This window comes from Podarcis liolepis (genome assembly GCF_965112155.1).
Source record: "Podarcis liolepis genome assembly, chromosome: 8".
Lineage (NCBI taxonomy): Eukaryota > Metazoa > Chordata > Lepidosauria > Squamata > Lacertidae > Podarcis > Podarcis liolepis.
The window spans coordinates 26851347-26870918 of NC_139560.1; the positions used below are offsets into that span (position 1 = coordinate 26851347).

General features: G+C 40.5%; 1 protein-coding gene across 8 annotated transcripts in view; it reads left to right on the top strand.

Moving 5' to 3' along the window:
• The window catches only part of RUNX1T1 (RUNX1 partner transcriptional co-repressor 1), a 151160-nt gene that overhangs the window by 41783 nt on the left and 89805 nt on the right, over window positions 1–19572 (top strand). Inside the window, exon 1 of one of the 8 annotated variants that reach the window (XM_083517311.1) lies at window positions 10781–11121. The exons of the other annotated variants lie outside the window; for them this stretch is intronic. Within the exon in view, the coding sequence (XP_083373437.1) occupies window positions 11115–11121 (7 nt within the window). The 5' untranslated portion in view covers window positions 10781–11114. Of the gene's footprint in view, window positions 1–10780; window positions 11122–19572 lie in introns of those variants that run through there. 8 annotated transcript variants of the gene reach the window in all.

A 19572-nucleotide genomic window follows, 5' to 3' on the forward strand; every position in this document is an offset into this window, starting at 1 on the left:
AACTAAACTCGGCAACACCATCTCTGGAACATCACACCACTTGGGGAAGTGGGGTGCATTTAACAATAGATATTGAATACAATAAAACCTGTCTTTAGAACATTTGTAGCTCTCATTACCAATAAATGAGATATGTGGCGGGTGAGCGTTGTAACTTTTAAAAGAAAACATATTTTAATTCAGCCTAAAATTTATCTTTTTAGAGGGATTCTTGTGTGTGTGACAGAGAGAAAGAGCATTTTCTGTTTGGTAATCTACTAAGGGTCTGATAACATTAATGGGCTTTGCCTCACACAGAGTTCTGAGTATATTGTACCACTGCTCGCTGATCCCAGGTCAGTGTGATGCGTGAAATCAATTTATTTGAATCTCTTTGCCTCTATAGGAATTTGGCAGCATGCCAGTTGTTTTCATTTAATGTTCTTTGTGTTGAACACAGACAAGCAAGCTTGCTTTTGTACTCTTCCTTCTCTCTTGTCTTTCAGCCCATGTTCCCTTCTGCAGATTCCTGAGACAAAGGAGAATACGTTACTTAGCTTTTTATTTTTATTTTTATTTTAAAAGCACCCTATTTTGTTTCAGATGGCATCTTAAACAGGAAATTAGGTCAATTGCAAAGCTGTCCCTGTGTTTGCTTCGACATTGCTTTGCAAGTCATATGTTGCATTTCAAAGCATTCAGAAGTTGTTAGTGTTGTGGGTGAGGGTGAAGCTGATTTTTAAAAAAATCTTGAGCGGCAGAGGGAAATTGAACAAAGGGAGAGAAAACTCTACAGTACCACCATAGCTGACTTCCTATTGTTTCTCCAGTAACAAGACGGCTTGCAATACAGTATCAGAATGTTAGTTTTGCAATACTTCTTACAGAGGCAGGTGTGTTGCAGAAAGCCATTATGGCATCCATTGATGTTAATTCATTGCTTACTTATTAGATACATAATATATAACCTACCCCAAGTTGCTACAATAGCTGGCAACATTTTGCAGAATGTCTAGCAAAGAACAATCATCCTTGCTTCTCTACCTCCACCCCAATTTCGTTTTAAACAAAAGATTGTAAGGCTGCTTACACAGTGCAAGTAATTGTACTTAAATATGAGAAAACATGCTACTTGAAAAATTGGCTATTACTTTAAGAGACTTGTTTCAAGGAGGGTGGAAGGGGCCGGGGAGGAAGAAGGAGCACATAGAGAAGATTCTGTTGATGCTCCAGGCAGTTCTTGCGGAAGTTGATATGCAGAACTATGGAGCCACACCACCGGGGTCAGGCTCGTACCATCAGACCCTGCTTCCTTGTTTAATTACCTGAAGAGCAAAACATCCAATCTGGAAGTGTGTGAAAGTCCAGTATCTCTAGCTGCAGTTTGCTGCTCTGACATCCTGCAAAGCCAACCCTGTCTGTCCACAAACGTCAGGGCCGGTTCCTGACAGTCGGCTATCTCTGCCCGGCCTGGGTTCCTTTCATTCAGGAGGTATTGTGTACAAGAGGGTTTGGTCAGGAATGTGAGGTTCCTGCCGGTGCTGTTCTCCCAGTCCTGACAACGCTGGCATAAAGGCTGGGGATTTTTTTTCCCCTTTTCAAAAAAGAAAAAGGAAAAAAGGTGGCTGTTTTTTATTTCCCTTTATAAAACTGGCATTGATGTATTGTTCACTTACATGTTAACTGGCCTGCTTCTGGGACTGAAGTGTTCCATTTTGGTTTAGATAATCTTATGTTGATCTTTCTGTGAACTTTCTAAAGGAAATAATTTGGTGGTGGTGGATAAAATAAAAGTTAAAATCATCTATAAACTGACTAGTTTGCCCTGGATTACATGGTTCAGGGTGTGAGAGCAGGTTTTGTCTTGAAAGAGAGGGCTGGGAAATCTCAGTAACTTACCAACAAAATACAAATAAGCTTACATAAGGGGAAGCTCAGTGGTCTATCACCTGCTTTGCATGAAGAAAATCTCAGGCTAAATCTTTGGCATCACCAGGTACAGCTAGAAGAATCATAGAATTATATAGTTGGAAGGGACCACGTATGTCATTTATCATCATCATCATTATTATTGAATGTATATACCACCCTATACCTGTAGGTCTCAGGACGGTCCACAGAATAAAATCAGAATATAAAACCACAAAATTCGTATTAAAAATAAAAACAGCAATAGCCCAATCACACACCCCACACCCCAACACACATTTTAAAAGGTCATAGGATGTCAATCAAATCAACCATAGGCCTGGTTAAAAAGGACCGTTTTTGCCTGGCGCCTAAAGGTGTAAAATGAAGGCCCCAGGCGAACTTCTCTGGGGAGAGCATTCCACAGACGAGGAGCCACTGCAGAAAAGGCCCGACCCACTGCAATGCAGGAATCTTTTTGCCCAATGTGGGGCTTGAACCCACAGCCCTGAGATTAAGAGTCTCATGCTCTACCTACTGAGCTATGCCTGGAACCCTGGAGAGCCACTGCCACTCAGTGTAGACCATACTGAGCTAGATGGATTAATGGCCTAATTCAGTTTAAGGCTGCTTCTTATGTTTCTATGTATAGAAAGTAGTGTAAACATCTGTTCAACCTTTAAATAAGTATGGTACATATATTAGGTACATTAAGGATGCTTCCACAATAGTGGTTATTGTGGGGTAGGTCATCCTCATACATGCAGGTCTTTTGCAATGTCCACATGACATCACTGTCCCCAAAATTACAGCCCATATATCCCTCCCTATATTTGATCCAGATTTACCAGGTTCAGATTTCTGGGGAAATCCAGTAAGTTTTTTGTTTAAAAACATCCTGTTCCAACGCCCCATTTGCAACATCTCAATGACTCATTTCCAGTATTAAGCACTCAACTATAGAAGCACCTGTACCTAACGGTCCAGTTCTTGGGGCCATGTTCAAGAAACCTTTTAAAGAGTTCTTAGTAGAAAGGGGGGGGGAGGATACAGGGTAAAGCTTCAGGGCTTTTTATCAGAGAGACTTCAAAGAAGTGTGACTAGCCCAAGGTCACTCAGCAGCTGCATGTGGAGGAGCGGGGAATTGAACCCGGTTCACCAGATTACGAGACTACCGCTCTTAACAACCACACCATGCTGACTCTCTCACACAGAAGTTTGTTAATTATTCTTTGCTAAGGCTGTACATTTTTTAAAAAAATGAAAGCTGGAATTTGGGGTTAAAGCCTAAGTGTACTTCTCAATTGCTATTGATTTCTTTCAGGCAGTCCCCAGCCAAAATGTGTTCCTGGGACCACCTTAACATCTTCAACCCTTGTTCTTTACCAGTGCTGATGCTTCTTAGCACCACACACTGTTGTGCTGCTTCTAAACTAGGCTTCCAAAGTGTTTTACTTTGCCCTTGCAACATCACTTGAGTAATAGGAGAAGTCCAGGACCACATGGGAGAAATTCACACTCAGAGGAGAAATGGCATGCCAGCATCAGTCCTTAAGAAGCTGGTTTAGCACTGGACTCACTTAGAATCATAGAATTGTAGAGTTAGGAGGAGCCATCAAGTCAAAAAATGCAGGAATCTTTTGCCCAACATAGGGCTTGAACCCACAACCCTAAGTTTAGGAGTCTTACACTCTACCGACTGAGCTATCCCAGCATATGAGGAAGATCTGCAGTAGGGGCTCCACCCATGTGGTCCTGGGTTTCTCACATTACCTGAAAGTGTGGGAAGGATTAGCGTTGCAGCAACAACTGGAGTGCCAAGGTGATGGCACCACACATTCATAGCCAAGCTGCAGAACTGTTCTTTCATCCCTTAAATTGACCAATGTGAGTTCTGTGGAGAGAAGGAGCCAGTTGTTTTTGCAATGTAAGCAGGTAATTAAAAAGTGTATCCCTTGCGTAAGACCTGGGAGTTTGGCCGTTATAACTGAAGGACTTAAGTCAAAAAATATCACACCAAATATGCGGGGAACACAGCAAACTCAGATAGTCAAGGTATTTGGGTAATGTTGAGGTAGATTACGAGGGCTCTGCTGTATGGCAAAGAAGTCAATTACACGTTTACAAAGAAAAGGAGGAAGAAACTGCAGGGAAGGGGGAGAGCTTCCCACCCCCACTCTGGTGATCTGAATTTATGTTGAGAATTCTGTAGTGTTGCATATTTGCTCCACCTGGTGGATCTTGCGAAAAGTATCTTAATCCCTGTTAATGATAAGTGATCACATTTGAAGCTCAAGCATATTAGCCATTTGTATTAATAAGGGCACTGTAAAATGCATTTTTGTTTTCAGAAAAAGAGAAAACATTAGATAGTTTTGCTTGCCCACACTCGGTCATTGCATTAATCTTTATGAAAGCGTAGCATTTCCAACCAATTAATGATAACAGTTTACCCCCAGTCTCATCTAAAGATTAGCAATTAAATTGTTGGAATGTATGGCTTTTTGAGGTTATGCGTGATCATTTAAGGTTGCCTTTCCCGCTCCCTTGCAAGCAGACAATAATTAATGAGATCTCCTGATAAGAAACAGCAATGCGGTCACAAGGATTGGTTGGTAGTGCAGAGGTGGTCTGAAAATCTGTGTCATTAGCCTACCTTGCAAACATTGTTTTACTTTCAATTCTACAGGACCTGGTTATCCTTCAGTCTCCCTAAATTTTCTCCTACCGTTATATCCCTGCTCCCCCTCCTAAATTATACATTGTTCCCCAACAGAAGGTGAAGTTTAGAAAACAGTATCTCCATATGCGAGGGATTTTAAGACCTTTTTTTTTTATTGTCTTTAAAAATGTCATTCACAGTCCTCATTAGCATTTATTGTTGCAAGTGTAGAAGCAGAAAATGTGAAATTGGTATGTCATGAATAGCTCCACAGAGCTCTGGAGCCCTGAAATGTTGCCTGCAGTGTGGTGTGGGGAAGACATTGAGAGCAAGCTGTCCAGATGGCTGCCAGCGCCGAGCAAAGCTGCAGGTTTTTGTCTCTGGTGCCGAGAGGAGGGAAAGTTCACTGGAGCATACGCTATCACCCCTTGCATTTTAACAAAACTAACTCGCTATCTGTCAAAACGGGGAGGTGGTGACACTGGAACAAAACAAAACAAAAGTTCTCAGTGGTAATGTTGCAATCTCCCATTAAAGGCTGAAAGAACGTCACAAATATCAAAATGTTTCTAAGAGGGAAAAGGGAATGTGTAATATTTATATAAAGGCAGAATTTCCTAATTAGACCTGATGATGCATAATTACGTTGGTAGGTTTCCCCTGAAATGGGTATTCTGCATGCAGGGAGGAAATGGATGAGGAAGCTTAGTTTCAATAGCACTTTAAGTCAAAATATAGGAGATTAAAGTCACTTGGGGGCTCTGTTAGTATCCCAAACTTGATCTAGTTTTGAAGCAATGGATATTAGAATTTGCTGGTTATTGGAATATATATTTTGTCAGACTTTACAATATTGCATACAACATTCTGTATAGTGGAAAGTAAAATTTGTGACCCATGGCCAACTCTGTAGCAGTAGTTCTTGCTGCTGTTAAGAGGCACAAGTTCCTTGGTATGCTTGATCGCTTTTAATTTTCAGACTGGAGTACAAACTTTGTTGCATATCCTCTTTCAAAACGCAGCCCATTGTTGTTCTCATTTTACAGGTGGGAAACTGAGATGCTGCCATAGGCTTCCCAGATAGTATAACTTTGGCCCACAGTGTATGAATAGGGATGGTATTATTATTGCTCTTTTTCTTCCACAGGAAAAGTTATGAGCACCTATGACGTGAGGCCCAACTGAATTTCTCCAAGTTCACAGTATTTTTGCATTTGGCTCATATTCCTGTTACCACTTGGTGTACCAGACTAATCTCCTGATCTGATAGCTCAAATGATGGCCTGCCTAGTTGATTCTTTTATTAAACATGTGCGTTTATTTTAACTTAATGTCAGTTCTATAGTTTTAGGACTGTTTCTCACACATTACATTCAGCCAACCCAGGATTGCCATCATGTCTACACTTGACAGAGCCAAATCCAGTTCTATCTTCATCTCTTGGGTCAAGACATTTTGCTGACTAAGACACAGCAGCAAGTACTACCCCCACCCTAGTTGAAGTCTTAGCAACTTATTTGGGCATCTGAGGCTGAAACTCCCTCAGGTTCTTCTCTTCCTTGACAGGAAAATACAGCAACAATAAATTAAATAGTTTACAATGGGCTGACTTTCCAAAAAAAAAAATCCCAAATCAGCTGCTTGAGGTTACTGTCTCATTTTATTTAATGACACTCAATGTCAGCCATGGTATCTGTTCACATGTTTACACACAAGTGTTTGTTGTATTCATATTTTACCTTTTTTAGACATACACTTAAGACTGTTCATAGGCACACATCTAGAAATAAGGTTTGGTAGGTACACCCTGGATCCTATCCCAACATGCACTCATGAGTTGACAAACTAAATGCAACTTCTCTTTCACACAAACACACACACACACAATTCTGTAAAGTAAATGTGTAAACAGTTTCCCTCTCTTCATTTCACTCAGCTATATGATCTAAAATCCCATTGTAGCTATTTTAAGAAGCAGAGTAAGCCTTGCCAATAAGGAAGTGTGTAGGGAAAACTCTTGGCATTATCTGCTGAGTATTTTTTTTAAATGTGCACATTCAAAGCTGAAATCATGTGTCACTAGTATTCTAGCAATGTTTCTGAGGAAAGATAGGGTTGTTGTGTTTTTTTTAAAAAAAGGTTTAGTGTGGTTATTGTGTCATGGCAGTGCTAAAAAGAAAAATCAATTATTTGTGTGGCTGATCTCTGTTGGAACATTGCTGTATTACCTTAATCCAGATGCAGTATTTTAATACAAGTCCTTGCAGTAAGAGAACACAGATTTCTCTTTTGTAAAAAAAAACACCAAACAAAAAAACCCAAACCCAAAAACTGTGACATGTAAATTTAATTCTCATCTTACTGTTTCGGATTATTATTATTTTAAGCGCAAGGAAAGTGACATAAACGTATTAGAGAAATACTGTAGGGCAGCACAACCGCCAGCTGTATGAAATTAATACATGTATTCATGTGGTAGTGTGTTTACTGTACATCACGTTGACAGTCTATTGAATAAAGTTAGGAAGGCATCCAAATAGAATCTCCCCACAAAAAACTCAACAGCTCATGTATTAGGTGGGTTTGCCTTGTCAGTAAGATTCCTTGTGAAAACACTAACGGCTTCCAGCTGGGTGGAAAATCAAATCTTTGGGGTCTGACAAACTTAGCAGATCAGAGTTTGAAAGCCCGGCTAATGCTCTATTTTTACTTGCCATTCACCCATAAAAGATTATTTTTCAATATGTCAGCCTCATTTGGTGGCCGGTGGCCTGAGATTGAAAGTGGAAAAACAAGTGAGGAAATCTGGACATTATTGAGTTCGCCCTTTCTAACTGGTATCCCACTTTGTGGAATAGCCTTGCCTGGAGATGAGGGGGTGTCCGAATGACCATTCATCAACGCTCGTTGCCTGATCATTGAGTGCCTTCTCATTCAGTTTATCAAGCCTTGCACATAAAAAGTCAGAATAAGCGTTATTCAGCTTTGTTAACGCCAAGTAGGAGTAAAATGCTCCATTTGAACCCATTTTGCCCTTGGTTTTTCACTTTGTTAATGCAGTCCTGCTTAAATGAGTGCCTTTATTGGGTCAGTTAGAATATCTGAAACTATTAATTGTCCTGAACTGAATGGCTGGTGGCAGGCCAGAACAGATGGGGTAGAAAACTATTTGGTTGGGTGTATTGCTTTCAATTAGGATCAATGAGGTTTCAATGCCTTTGAATTAACTCACTTAATACCGACTGTGTGAAGTCACAGTGTATCACAACAGTCTGCTAGGAAGGGAGAGGGGAACTTGCAGAGGCCTGCAGAAAAGCTTTGAGTCAATTTCTTCCTTCGCTGCTAACAAAGAGCTTTCATTAGCTGCATAGGCAGTTGAGAGGACTTTAGTCCCTGTTGGTAAGTCAGGTGCAAGCAAGAGAAAAATGCCTGCTTCAGAGCTGGAGACTGCTATCCTGGACCTGCACACTGTTTATTATGCTTGCATGTCCCATTAATTTCACTGCACATGATTGCGCATAGGGTTACAGGCCTAATGCTCTGGCGTATGAGAACATTTTCCCCCTATGGGTACTGTGATGGAATAACAACTATCTAAAGTCCAAAATAAATCTAATTTTGCAAATGGATATTTTTTTGGGGGGTAGGGTGGAGGCCTGGAGACAGCCTTGGCTGTGGGGAGTCATGTGGGATCATTTGACTTTATTTTGTAAGCAGTTTGACGATCTGCAGGATAATTCACTGGCTAAATATACACAAGATAATAACCTTTTATAAGATAACCTCAAGCCTGTTGTGTTGTCTCTGGCATATAATCCTTGTATGGTGCAATGTTCTTTTGCATGTGAAAATACTTCTTTTGCTGCAGTCTTTTATTCTGATGTTTTTATCTGCTGTGTACAACCAATAGAGAATGGTAATTTTTTAAAAAAGAAAAGAATTGTTGACATTGATTGTCCATCACTGTTACACGTTTTGGCCTCACTTTATTTTATTATATTTTTTAAAAAATAAAATAACTAAGTGGTACAAAAATTGTTACAGTAATCCTTAAGTGGCTGCATTAAAAAAAATATCCAGTAATATTTATTTGAGGAGGACTGCCAAATGGGTTGCTGCTTGCCTCAGAGTATTAAATAATGAGAGGGGGGAAATGATTCCTGCAGCTGGCTGCTTGAGAAAATGCTGAAGTAGTCTCAGATGCACTGGCATTCTGCTAGGGCCCCTTCCATAAGTAGTCTTCTAGGTGAGAATCTCCAGGGATACAGTTTTTGTTGACGTGGATCAATTTAAATGGCAATTACTGTAGTCAGATAACAGCTTAAAAAGCCCTTTTACACATAGAAAAGATGCATAATCAGATGGCATATGGTAGTGTTCAATTTTCTGAGCCATAGCTTGAGGATTTACAATGTACTGATATTAAGACCCACTTTTAAAACTGAATATTGTACCATTTTATTGAGATATGTTGCTCTTTAGATTTATTATTCCCCCCTCCATTTCTACAGCTGCTTCTCTGCTTGTACATTGATGAAAGGTTGCTTTTCCAACAGTGAAAATGCCCCCCTCCCTTTCATGTGAAGTATAGCTGTTTGTGTGTGTGTGTTTTAAATAAGAAACAACGAAGTCGTGGTCTCTCTTAAACAGTATATTGAATAAATATTTCCAAAATCTATTCTTTCCTTTTTGTCTTCTAAAGTTAGCTGCCGGCAATTGTAACACCTTCTGCTTTATAAGACTTGCTTTATCTCCTAGATTCATCAACAATGTCTTATATGAATCCTTGCTACGCTAGACATCTGACCAAGATGAGCACAGCGTTGCCCTCTAAATAGATGCCATTATGTTATTAGGGCTGGCACGAAGGAACCACTGTGCGTTTTTCCTTCCCCTTAAAAAAAAAAAAAAGGCAACCTTGAAATGCAACAATAGTTGCATGACAATTTAGCGTGTGCTTTTATACACGGGCACTGTAGTTGTTAGGTTGGCAGTTTATTCAACGTAAACGACTTTGCTTCTAAATGCAAATTGTGCCCTGAAAACAATTTTTTATTAGATGAGGACTGAACATTTTTATGATTTGAGTGCCCTGAAGAGGAGGAGAGAATGAACACAAAACATATAGAGGAGACGTAAAAGAAGGTAATAAGATCTAAAATGATTCTTCAAACATAGAAACATTTAAGAATTCTTCATCTCCTTCCCAGCCCCCAGTAGATTTACAGTGCCATTGAACGTTTGAACAGAGAGGCTCAGAAAGAGAGGAAGAAAACCCTAATAAAGCTGTGAAAATGTTTGTCTCTTGTTTTGGATCAAAATATGTTTTTCTTGGGGGGCGGGCGGGCTTTAGAATACAGTTGCTTTTCCTGGAATTTTCTGTAAGCCTAAATGTGCTGCAGAAGGGATGTGACTCAGGCATATGCTTCTCCTATGAGGCAAAGGATGTTTTACAAAGGACTGAAGAGGGACTGCTGAGAGGAAAATAGCCAGCTTTAGATAAAGCACTGTAACAAAGACTTGTAGTTTTATGTATCATGGTGTCCATTAAAGCTTAATAGGGAAGAGTGCATTGAACCTAGCCAGGCATATGTTATTCATGTGAAGGATAAACATTTAAGGGGAGTGCAGAAACCTGGAGGACGTGATTGTTTAGCTTTTGAAAAAAGCTTTGCAGGGAAGATTTTGTTTTCATCCCCCATGGATCACCATGCAAGGTAAAGGAAGAGTAAGCGGCAAATGTTTGGAGCGTATCAATGCTGGAATCCCAGGGGGGTTAAAAGCATTGTAGTAAAATGAAAGTGGACTGCCTCTAAGTGTGTTCTATTTTATACATGCCACTGAGAAGCTGACAAAAGGAATGATTTTGATACTCTGTTCGCTGTGATAAAATGACACATTGATGGCAAAATTCTCTCTCTCCCCCACTTCTCCTTTAAAAACACACACACAAAACAAAACCCAAACTTCTGTGCTCACTCACATTGCGTACTTTAAACTGTAGAAGCAACCTCAAGATTTCCCCCCCCACACACCCCCAAATCCACTGGAGCTGAAATTTATAGCTGTTAATTGGGGGGGGGGAGGAAGCGCTGGTTTTAATAGACGCTTTCTGTGAGAGAAAGGGTTAACTTTTAAAGAGGGAGAAAATGAATAATTCAGTGTTCGGTGCTTTATCACTCTGCATTTTACTGTCTATTCTTTTGGTCCTCTGGAACTTGCTGTGAAAGGTACAGTACGGGGAGTCAGCTGAGGGGGTTGCGATAATTTGCACACACATCGCTGTCATTGTTCTGCCTGAAGAGACGGAGCTGGGTTCAAGGCCACATGTGCTCCTGTCATCATTCACATTTCTGCTCCAAGTGCAACCCAGAGTGTCAGCTCTCCATCTGTCTTTGCCTGGCAAATGCAGGCGCCCAGCATCCTGCCTCCAGCTACACTGCCACAGCCAGTTAGGATGGCCCTCCTTGCGTCTCTCTGCTCATTCCAGAACAGGAGGCGCTGAGTCCCAAATAAGCCTGCTTTGGGGAGAGAGCCTTTTTGCAGTGGGTCTGTTTTATTCAAGATGCCTGGTGAGTGATTCTCTCTCTCTCTCTCTCTCTCTCTCTCTCTCTCTCTCCCTTTCTCCCCACACCCCCCTTTCTCCTTGACGGAAATGAGAAAGCTCACAGTCATTTTATAGTTGGATTTTCTCTGATAGCAGGAAGAATGCATAAAGGCTGGCGTCTGGGAAGAGCGGTTGTAGAGGCTAATTGTAGCATGTGCGTGGAGAGAGCTGTGTATATATGTATGTGTGTGTTAAACTACTCGGTGCGTAATCCATTGCAATTCTGAATACGAAATGAAGAAGAGGCAGTAGCAAATCTGTGGGTTGCGTGTTTCTCAGAGGGTAGGGAGAGAAATATATAGCTTCCATCTATCTCTTATGATTGAGCTGTACGCCTGTATCTGGAAACCTGAAGATTTATCGGGAGAGATGACTTGTGTGATCATGGGGAGAGCACTGAAAATGATCTCTTTGAAAAGCTGCTTATGCTAGAGGAATGAAGTGAGAGGGAATACAACAAATTATTTCAGACTTCGCACTTAAATCCGCAGCCTTTAGCTGCCAGCAGCTGAATATCTGAACTGTGTTTCTCCCTTAAATCTTACGTATTTCTGCTGAATGGGTGAAACTGTTGTGGGAGTGGAAATTTTTAGCATGTCAGTTTCCTCCTGAAAATATTATCCTTGGATCTTGACCTCTTGCTTAATTGATAAATGGCTCTGCCAGTGGAAATATTTCTTCTGTGTAGGATAAATTATGTGAAGGGCTTTCTCGAGGGTGTTTGGTGGGGAATGTGTGATTTGTGTGTGTGTATGTGTGTGTTTAAGAGAGAGGATCTTTTATAAACTAAGAAAGAATGGATTATTTGGGTGGAAAGGTTTTTTGCTTTTTTAGATTATAGGTATAGTTAAAGCAACCTACGGGGAATTAAATTAATTTAATTTATTTTATTTTTTTAAAAAAGATAGCAAGCTTTGAGTGATCTGCAGTTCTTTTGGGGAGGAAAAAGAAAAAGATACTGCCTTTGCTAAAGTGTATGTACCCATCACAGATGGTGTTTTGAAACCATATCTGCCAGTTTTCTGTGACCACAGTTGTATGTAGGTATTGCCAGTTGTTTGGAGAATGTTTTTCCTTTAGGATGTGGCTGCACGGTTATATTCCTTCGCTGGTGCGTTTCTTGTCACAATTGCAATCCTAGAATCAACAAAGTGAGGCTCTGTTTGCTCAGAGCACAAGGCTAAGAGGATTTGTATGGCTGGAATATGGGGAAATTAATTTGCATAGATGACAACGGGAGGACTAGGAAAAGCCAATTTTAACCCTTCGGTTGTAAATAGGAATTAGCATATCTTGTATTCTGAAGGATGTAGTCCTCATTAGGAACATAGCCGGGACTGTCGTGATTCTTCGGCGTGAAGAGCTGCATTGTTTTGTACAACAGAAGTATCTTAAATCTAGGCATGTGAGCATGTGCATATGGGAAATGGTTGCTTACTGTTTAATTTCTGTAACCTTTGCGTGCACTGGGTCTTGGGGATGGATCATCTTGCAACTTTTAAGCTGTTGTCTAGGTCTGGAGCAGGCGATTTTGAAAACTCATTATTATGCCTCTGGTCTCAAATTACTTAATCTACCTGCTGGTTAAATTGTCATGCATCTTTAATAAAAAAAAGGGGGTGCTGGGCTACACGTGCGCCAATGTACACTTATCAATGCTGTCAAACTTAATAATTACATACATTTTTAATTGCCAGCCAGTTCTTAAAGTGGCAGAGAAATGAAGTGTAGAGCCCAGTGGTAGGTCTCTCTCTCTCTCTCTCTCTCTCTCTCTCTCTCTCTCTCTCTCTCTCTCTCTCTCTCTCTCTTCTTTCTCTCTTTTCTTCTCTCCCTTTCTCTCCCTCTCTCTCTCTTTTAATGTCAGCTCTGAGTGTTAGAAAACCTTGCACTTGGATACAGAGAATACACTAACAGCTGTGACTGGGAGCATGTGCCAGAATGGAGATACTTGAGCAGATCTGACACTTGGCTATTTTTGACACCCATCTGTACTTCTCTCCCCCCCCCCCCTCTTTTAGGATGCACTGCCTCTCAATCTGTTCACAGCATATTTCATCCTTTTATTATTGTGTTGTTGGTATTCCTCCCCCCCCCCACAAAATGGGCATTATTAGCCATCTGGGAGAGATTTTGTATTTTAAAAATAAGCATATTATTTTCAGGAGATTAAAATGATGCATTTTTTTAATGTAATCTGATATTACGCTGTTGCAGTTTTGTGGCTGTGCACATGCACTGACTTTTGAGAAGCATCCTTTGAGGCAATTCAGACACTCAGGATTCTTGCATTTCTGGAAATACGTTGTGTTAAATGTCCTCTTCTCTGGCTTTGTGAGCAGCGAGTGCAGTCATAGCATTTTCCTAAGGTATCACTTCAAACCTGCCAGTGAATGCTACTGAGTGTGATTGGCTATGAAGATTTGCTGTATCTTGGAAGCCTATGCCTGGGCTGCTGCTGCTGCTAAGAAATAGGAGTGGCGTAGATGTCTCAAAATTCATTTAGATATGTGGAAGGTAGCGTTATGACGTGCTTTGCAGCCAGAGATTTTCCTGAGCCTTGTGTAGCTTAGTTTTCACTATAAAAAATTCCTTCCAGTAGCACCTTAAAGACCAACTAAGTTAGTTCTTGGTATGAGCTTTCGTGTGCATGCACACTTTTCACTGTTAGGGAAAAATCTGTTTCTGGACTGCATCATAACACAGTGATGGTTGGAGCACATGGCAGACAATATATCAAAGAGAAAAATCCCAGCCTGGTCTTCTCCCTGATATACTAGTCTTCTATATGCGTGGAATTATTATTTTTCTCTTCACATGAGAGTGTTAAGCCCTAACCGCAATCTGAAGTAGTGCAGTCCAGACACAGGTTTTCCATTGTAGTAAGAACTAAGCCATAAATTATGGCAAATACACTGCTTTAAAATGTATCTAAAAACACGCATCTTTAAGGCTGTGATCCTGTGCCCACTTACCTAGAGGAAATCCCATCAAACACAGCAGGTTGCAGACAACTAAATTCCGCTTGGAGTAGACCCATTGAAATGAATGAACCTAGTTTAGTTGTGTCTGTTGTTTTTAATGAGGCTGTTCAGAGTATGACTAACATTGAATACAGGCCAGTAGTGCTTACTTATGAGTAGACCTGCCTAGGATTTTGCAGTATGCAAGCTATATGGTGCTGTTCATACTCTAATAAAGTGCGCACACGTACACACAAAATGCCAGCAGCAGTTAATTTCTCTTGTGTGTATTTGTTCTAAAATGTGGTGTGTGTTTTTTTAAAGTTACAAGCCTACCAGTCATTTTATCGTACTTTCAAAGAGCAGATGTTGGCCTACAAAATGCTTTATTATTGCCCGTGGCAATATTCAGGATGGTTGCCTTAAAAGGACAACCACTGATCACAGTCATTGTAGCCTAGAAATAATGCTGTTCTTTCAGAAGATGGCCAGTATTAGGTCAGACCACCCCTTCTTTACTTCTGCTCTCCAGATGTGGCTGCAACTTTTTAAGTTCATGTTTCTAGGGGGAGAAAAAAAAAAGGTTTGTTTTCAGAATCTGGTTTTACTTAAGACATCTCCATCCTGGAGTGCATTTCATAAATTGCCCACATATTTTTCTTAGCAGAGAACTTAACTGGCTATAATTTTTAACACATGGCCACATCATGTGATATTTTCAAAACATTTGCACACAGCTTTAAGAAGGGGTCCCAGCAGAAATGATCCATCATCTCACAGCCGGCCCATTTTTAACAGTGTATCTGCATTTTCCATTTAGCAGAGCAATATATTATTAGCTTACATTTTGGGTAGTAAAACATTGCATTGCTGATTGTAAAACATGGACTTTATTATCTGCTGAAAATTGATTTGGCATTTATAGCCACTGTGTACTAGAGAGGGCTTTCTGGTTTTAACATTAGTGCAAGCAAGTGATGATATGTTTAAAGAAAGGGGAACACAATTGCCACAGAGGTTCAATTGTTAGTGTCTCAGCAACATAACCTTGGGATGATCCACCTGTTTGGGAGGTGGTTGTTTGTTTTAGTTTATGTATGTATATAAAGACTATTATACAGCAAACAGCCTTAAACACCATTAACTTGACTCAGTTCAGTTTTAGCTTGCCGTTGCTATGCTTTTACTTCAAGACAGCTCCGTGCTTTACAAAACAAGTTTTCTGCCAATTGTGGAAAGTATGTCTGGAAATATTTAAAGGCCTGCAACAGCTAACACTGCACCACTGTTTTGGTCATCATACTTAATGCCTCATTCTAAGAGAGCAGTTCTGATAGTGCATAAAAGTTCCAACAAATGCCTTTGGCCTCATAGATCCCAGGAAAAATGTATTGGAAGTTGGAGAAATCAGTCTAAATATTTTTCAAGGAGAAATCAGCCTAAATATTTTTCAAGCTGTGTTTCTGTCCCCTTTCACCTTTCATGCTAGACATCTAATCTTTTCTGAGTGTTTGCTGCAATGGGGGGCAGGAAACATAAACTTCATGTTTGTAGTGTGCCTAGTGCGTTCCAAGTTAATGCCATTATTTCAGGAATGACAGTATGAAGTCTTCCTTAATAAAGGACACCTCCCAGCACCATACAGTTTAACTTACTGATATAAAACCTAAGTGTGTGTGTGTGTGTGTGAGAGAGAGAGAGAGAGAGAGAGAGAGAGAGAGATTTCTTTATTTATTAAATTTACAAGCTGCACTTCACCTAAAGATCGCAGGGCAGTTTACAGCACATTAAGATCAAGCAGGTGCCTTCACTGTACTCTTTCTGACATCTGCTAAAAACATTAGCATTTAGAAAAGCGTACCACAGGTGCTTAGAAAGTTGAGGTAATTTTAATCTGTTTCAGTATTTTAACTTTTGTATGTTTTAAAATAGGGTTGCAATTTTTTCTTGTTTTATTTTTTATAAACCGCTTTGAGGGTTTAGGGTGGGGTTTTTTTTCAATAAATAAATAAATAAATAAATAAATAAATAAATAAACTGATATGCTCCCACAACACAACAATATCTAGTGCAGAATCTTGGGGGGTCTCCAGATGTATTTGGGACCACAACTCCCATCAGCCCTTGCCAGTGGTCAGGGATAATGGGAGTTGCAGTCCACCAACATCTGGGACACCCCTCCCAAGAATTCTGAAGTTGTGGGGGAGGGGCTGGCAGGCAAAGGTGCAGTTCCGACGTGAACCATTGATGGAGTATATCTTTCCCTCCAGACCAGCCTTTACCAGCTAAATAATAACATGAATCATTCCCAAAATATAATATTGATTGTCCTTGAATCTTCTCGCCACACTTGCCATCCTCTGCTGCCACACCAGTGTGGCACACCACACCTTTTGAGAAGCACTAGCTTAGCTGGTTTTGAAGGGAAGTTAGACAAGTTCATGTAGGATAAGACTTTGAATGGCTAGTCATTATGGCCACATACTACCTCAGGGATTGGTGACACCATGCTTCTGAATGCTAGTTGCTGGGTAACAGCAGTGAAGGAGGGCTATTGTCCTCATGTCCTGCTTGTGGACTTTCCAACAGCATCTTGTTGGTCATGGTGGAAAACAGGATGCTGAACCAGATGGGGCTTTGGTCTGATCCAGAAGGCATCATCTTATGTTCTTAGGCATGCATGCCACTTGGTCAGTCTTTCCCATTGCACTGAGATATGTTGTATTTCTATCTATTCAAAATCGTAGTACTTATGTTTGCAATGCCCTTGTTTTTGCAAGTGTGTGGTCTTTGATTTATTCTGAATTGGGGTGCAGCCCCCTCTTTGGGTATTTATTGTTGTGTTCATTTTTGATGGTGGTTTTAACGATTTACCATGTGAAGGTGCCCTGTGCTCCAGATTGGCAGAAGGATGGGGTAGAAAAACATTTACAGTGGTACCTCTGGTTACGTACTTACGGTAATTCATTCCGGAGGTCTGTTCTTAACCTGAAACTGTTCTTAACCTGAGACACCACTTTAGCTAATGGGGCCTCCCGCTGCCGCCGCTGGGTGATTTCTGTTCTCATCCTGAAGCAAAGTTCTTAACCTGAGGTACTATTTCTGGGTTAGCGGAGTCTGTAACCTGAAGCGTATGTAACCTGAAGCGTATGTAACCTGACGTACCACTGTAATAAAGAAATGTGCATTTTACAAATACATTACAGTGAGGGCCAGTGTACATGTCAGTGCCTGCAAAAGGCCTCAGCAAACATCCCCTCAGAATGTTTGCTCTTCCTGCTCAGTTCCTGTTTGCATGGTCTTGGACTCTGCTACATTGAATATGCCTCCTTAAACATAGCTACATTTCACTGGATGGCAGATGTAGAAAGAGCTTCTCTTTGTAAGCCCTCCCCAAGGTTTTTGATAACCAGCAGAATTGGTGAAATCTCTCCTTTGAAGAACACTTTGTTTTTAGCAGGTGTTGGGAATGTAGAAAATATGTCCATGGTGGTGTGTCTTGCCAAATGCAAGGTGGTTCCCATGTTAAGGATTCAGAAGCAATACAAAACACAAGTGAGTGAGAAGATGATTTAATTCCTAAATAGCAATACACACACACACACACACACACACACACACACACACACCAGGACATGCACTTCTGTCTGCCACTTAGAAGCTCCCAAGAAGTGGTGAAGTGACTCCCCCAGGTAGCCTAGATTGCATGGCCCTGCAGTCCGTGCACGAGCTTCTGAATCACCCTCTCCAAAGCATTTCAGTGCCCCACCCTTCAATAACAATTTTCAACATTAAAGAAGGTTCCCAGCACTAATCTCTCAGACTGATTAAGGCAGCTGTGTGTGGAGCTTCACCTTCTCCCAACTGATTAGGACATCAGAGAAGGTTCTCACACCTTCAAAAACTTAACAGCTGCCAGGGAGGGGGAAGGAACAGAGGCAGGAAGGGTAACCATGTTAGAATCACTGCCTCCTCGATGTACAATTGGGCTTCTGTTTGGGTTTTCCCATATATGGTGTATCTTTGATAGTACTATTTGGATGTACAAGTCATCAACATGTTGAGGCCATCAAATGTTGCACGTGCGTATACAAAACCTGCTTACCGTTTGCTCCGAGAAGGGGTAGCATTACTTTAACATCTTTACACTATATCCTTTTTACCTCTTTTACACTCCTCTCTCATACAAGCATGCAAATTACTGCAAGGTGGACTTGATTAAATTAATTTAAACCACGTGTCTTCATCATGCCTCTGTTGGCTTGTGGCCATACCTGTAATGTTTAATTCCCAGATTTTGACATTTAGGAATCTAAGCAGATCAATTTGTCCTTACCTGAAAGCAACCTGGCAAGAAAGTAAGGGATGCATGGGGGCTACTCTTCCATCAGATGTGTATCGTTGCACTGCTATTGATGCTCAACTTCTTTCCTTTGGGCCAAAGACAATAGGCTTTTGCTTGAAACTGTCTTACATCTGGGAGAATTAAAAGAGCATTTGTAAACTAGATGACACATGGAAATGTAAAATGTAAGAATGTACAAAGGTCATCCTACCAGGAAATTCACCTGTGCATGTCTTGTTATGGCAAATGGGACCTGTGGATGAGCACTAGCTTTGCTCAGGAATCCTCTACTGGATAGTGCCCAAAGTTCATGTCTTAAGCTTTTTCTGTGCTTCCAAGCTGTCGACTCTAAAGTCTTTGGTACCTGGCTTGAATGCATTTATATAGCAGCACTATAACTTTCATGCATGACAAATAATGGATCATGAGTGGCACATGTATTTTGGCCTATACCTTTTCCCCTGGCTTGGCTTGTCATCTCCCCCCCCCCCCTTATGATTAAGGTTTTTCAATTTTTCATGGTAATAAAATGGCCTAATTTTTATAGTATGACATGGTTTGCAAGTTCTAATATACTGAGATTTCTCATTTATTTCTGTATCGTGGATTTTTATTTTATCCCTTTTTTTCTTTTTCTTTTTTTACTTCTAAGTGCTGACAATATGCTTGACACTTGCAACATGCATTTGATTTAACACTCCCGGCTAGAGATATTACTATGCATGTAGTTATGAATGCTCATTTGATTTTTCTTCCTCCTCCTTCATTTTGCTTGCTTACCACATGGGCTGTGTAGATAGACTGCTTTGCCATTCATAACATTTAAAATGTAGGGTTGAATTTAAAGTGCACTCTGTGCATGTTCTTCTTGCTAATGTCACTGAGAAGCCACTGGAAACATACAAGTAGGGCATTTGGCTAGTTTATTTCTCTCCTACTTGTCATTGCAAAAAGCAATTCTAGTGTGGGTAACACTAGATATACAGCAAATGACAACATAAATATCAACATAAAACAGCAGATAAATTACAACCTAAAAAATACCTGATCTGACATTATGCCTCCCACCAAGGCCTGTGCAAATAACCGTCTTTACTCGGTACTGACATGA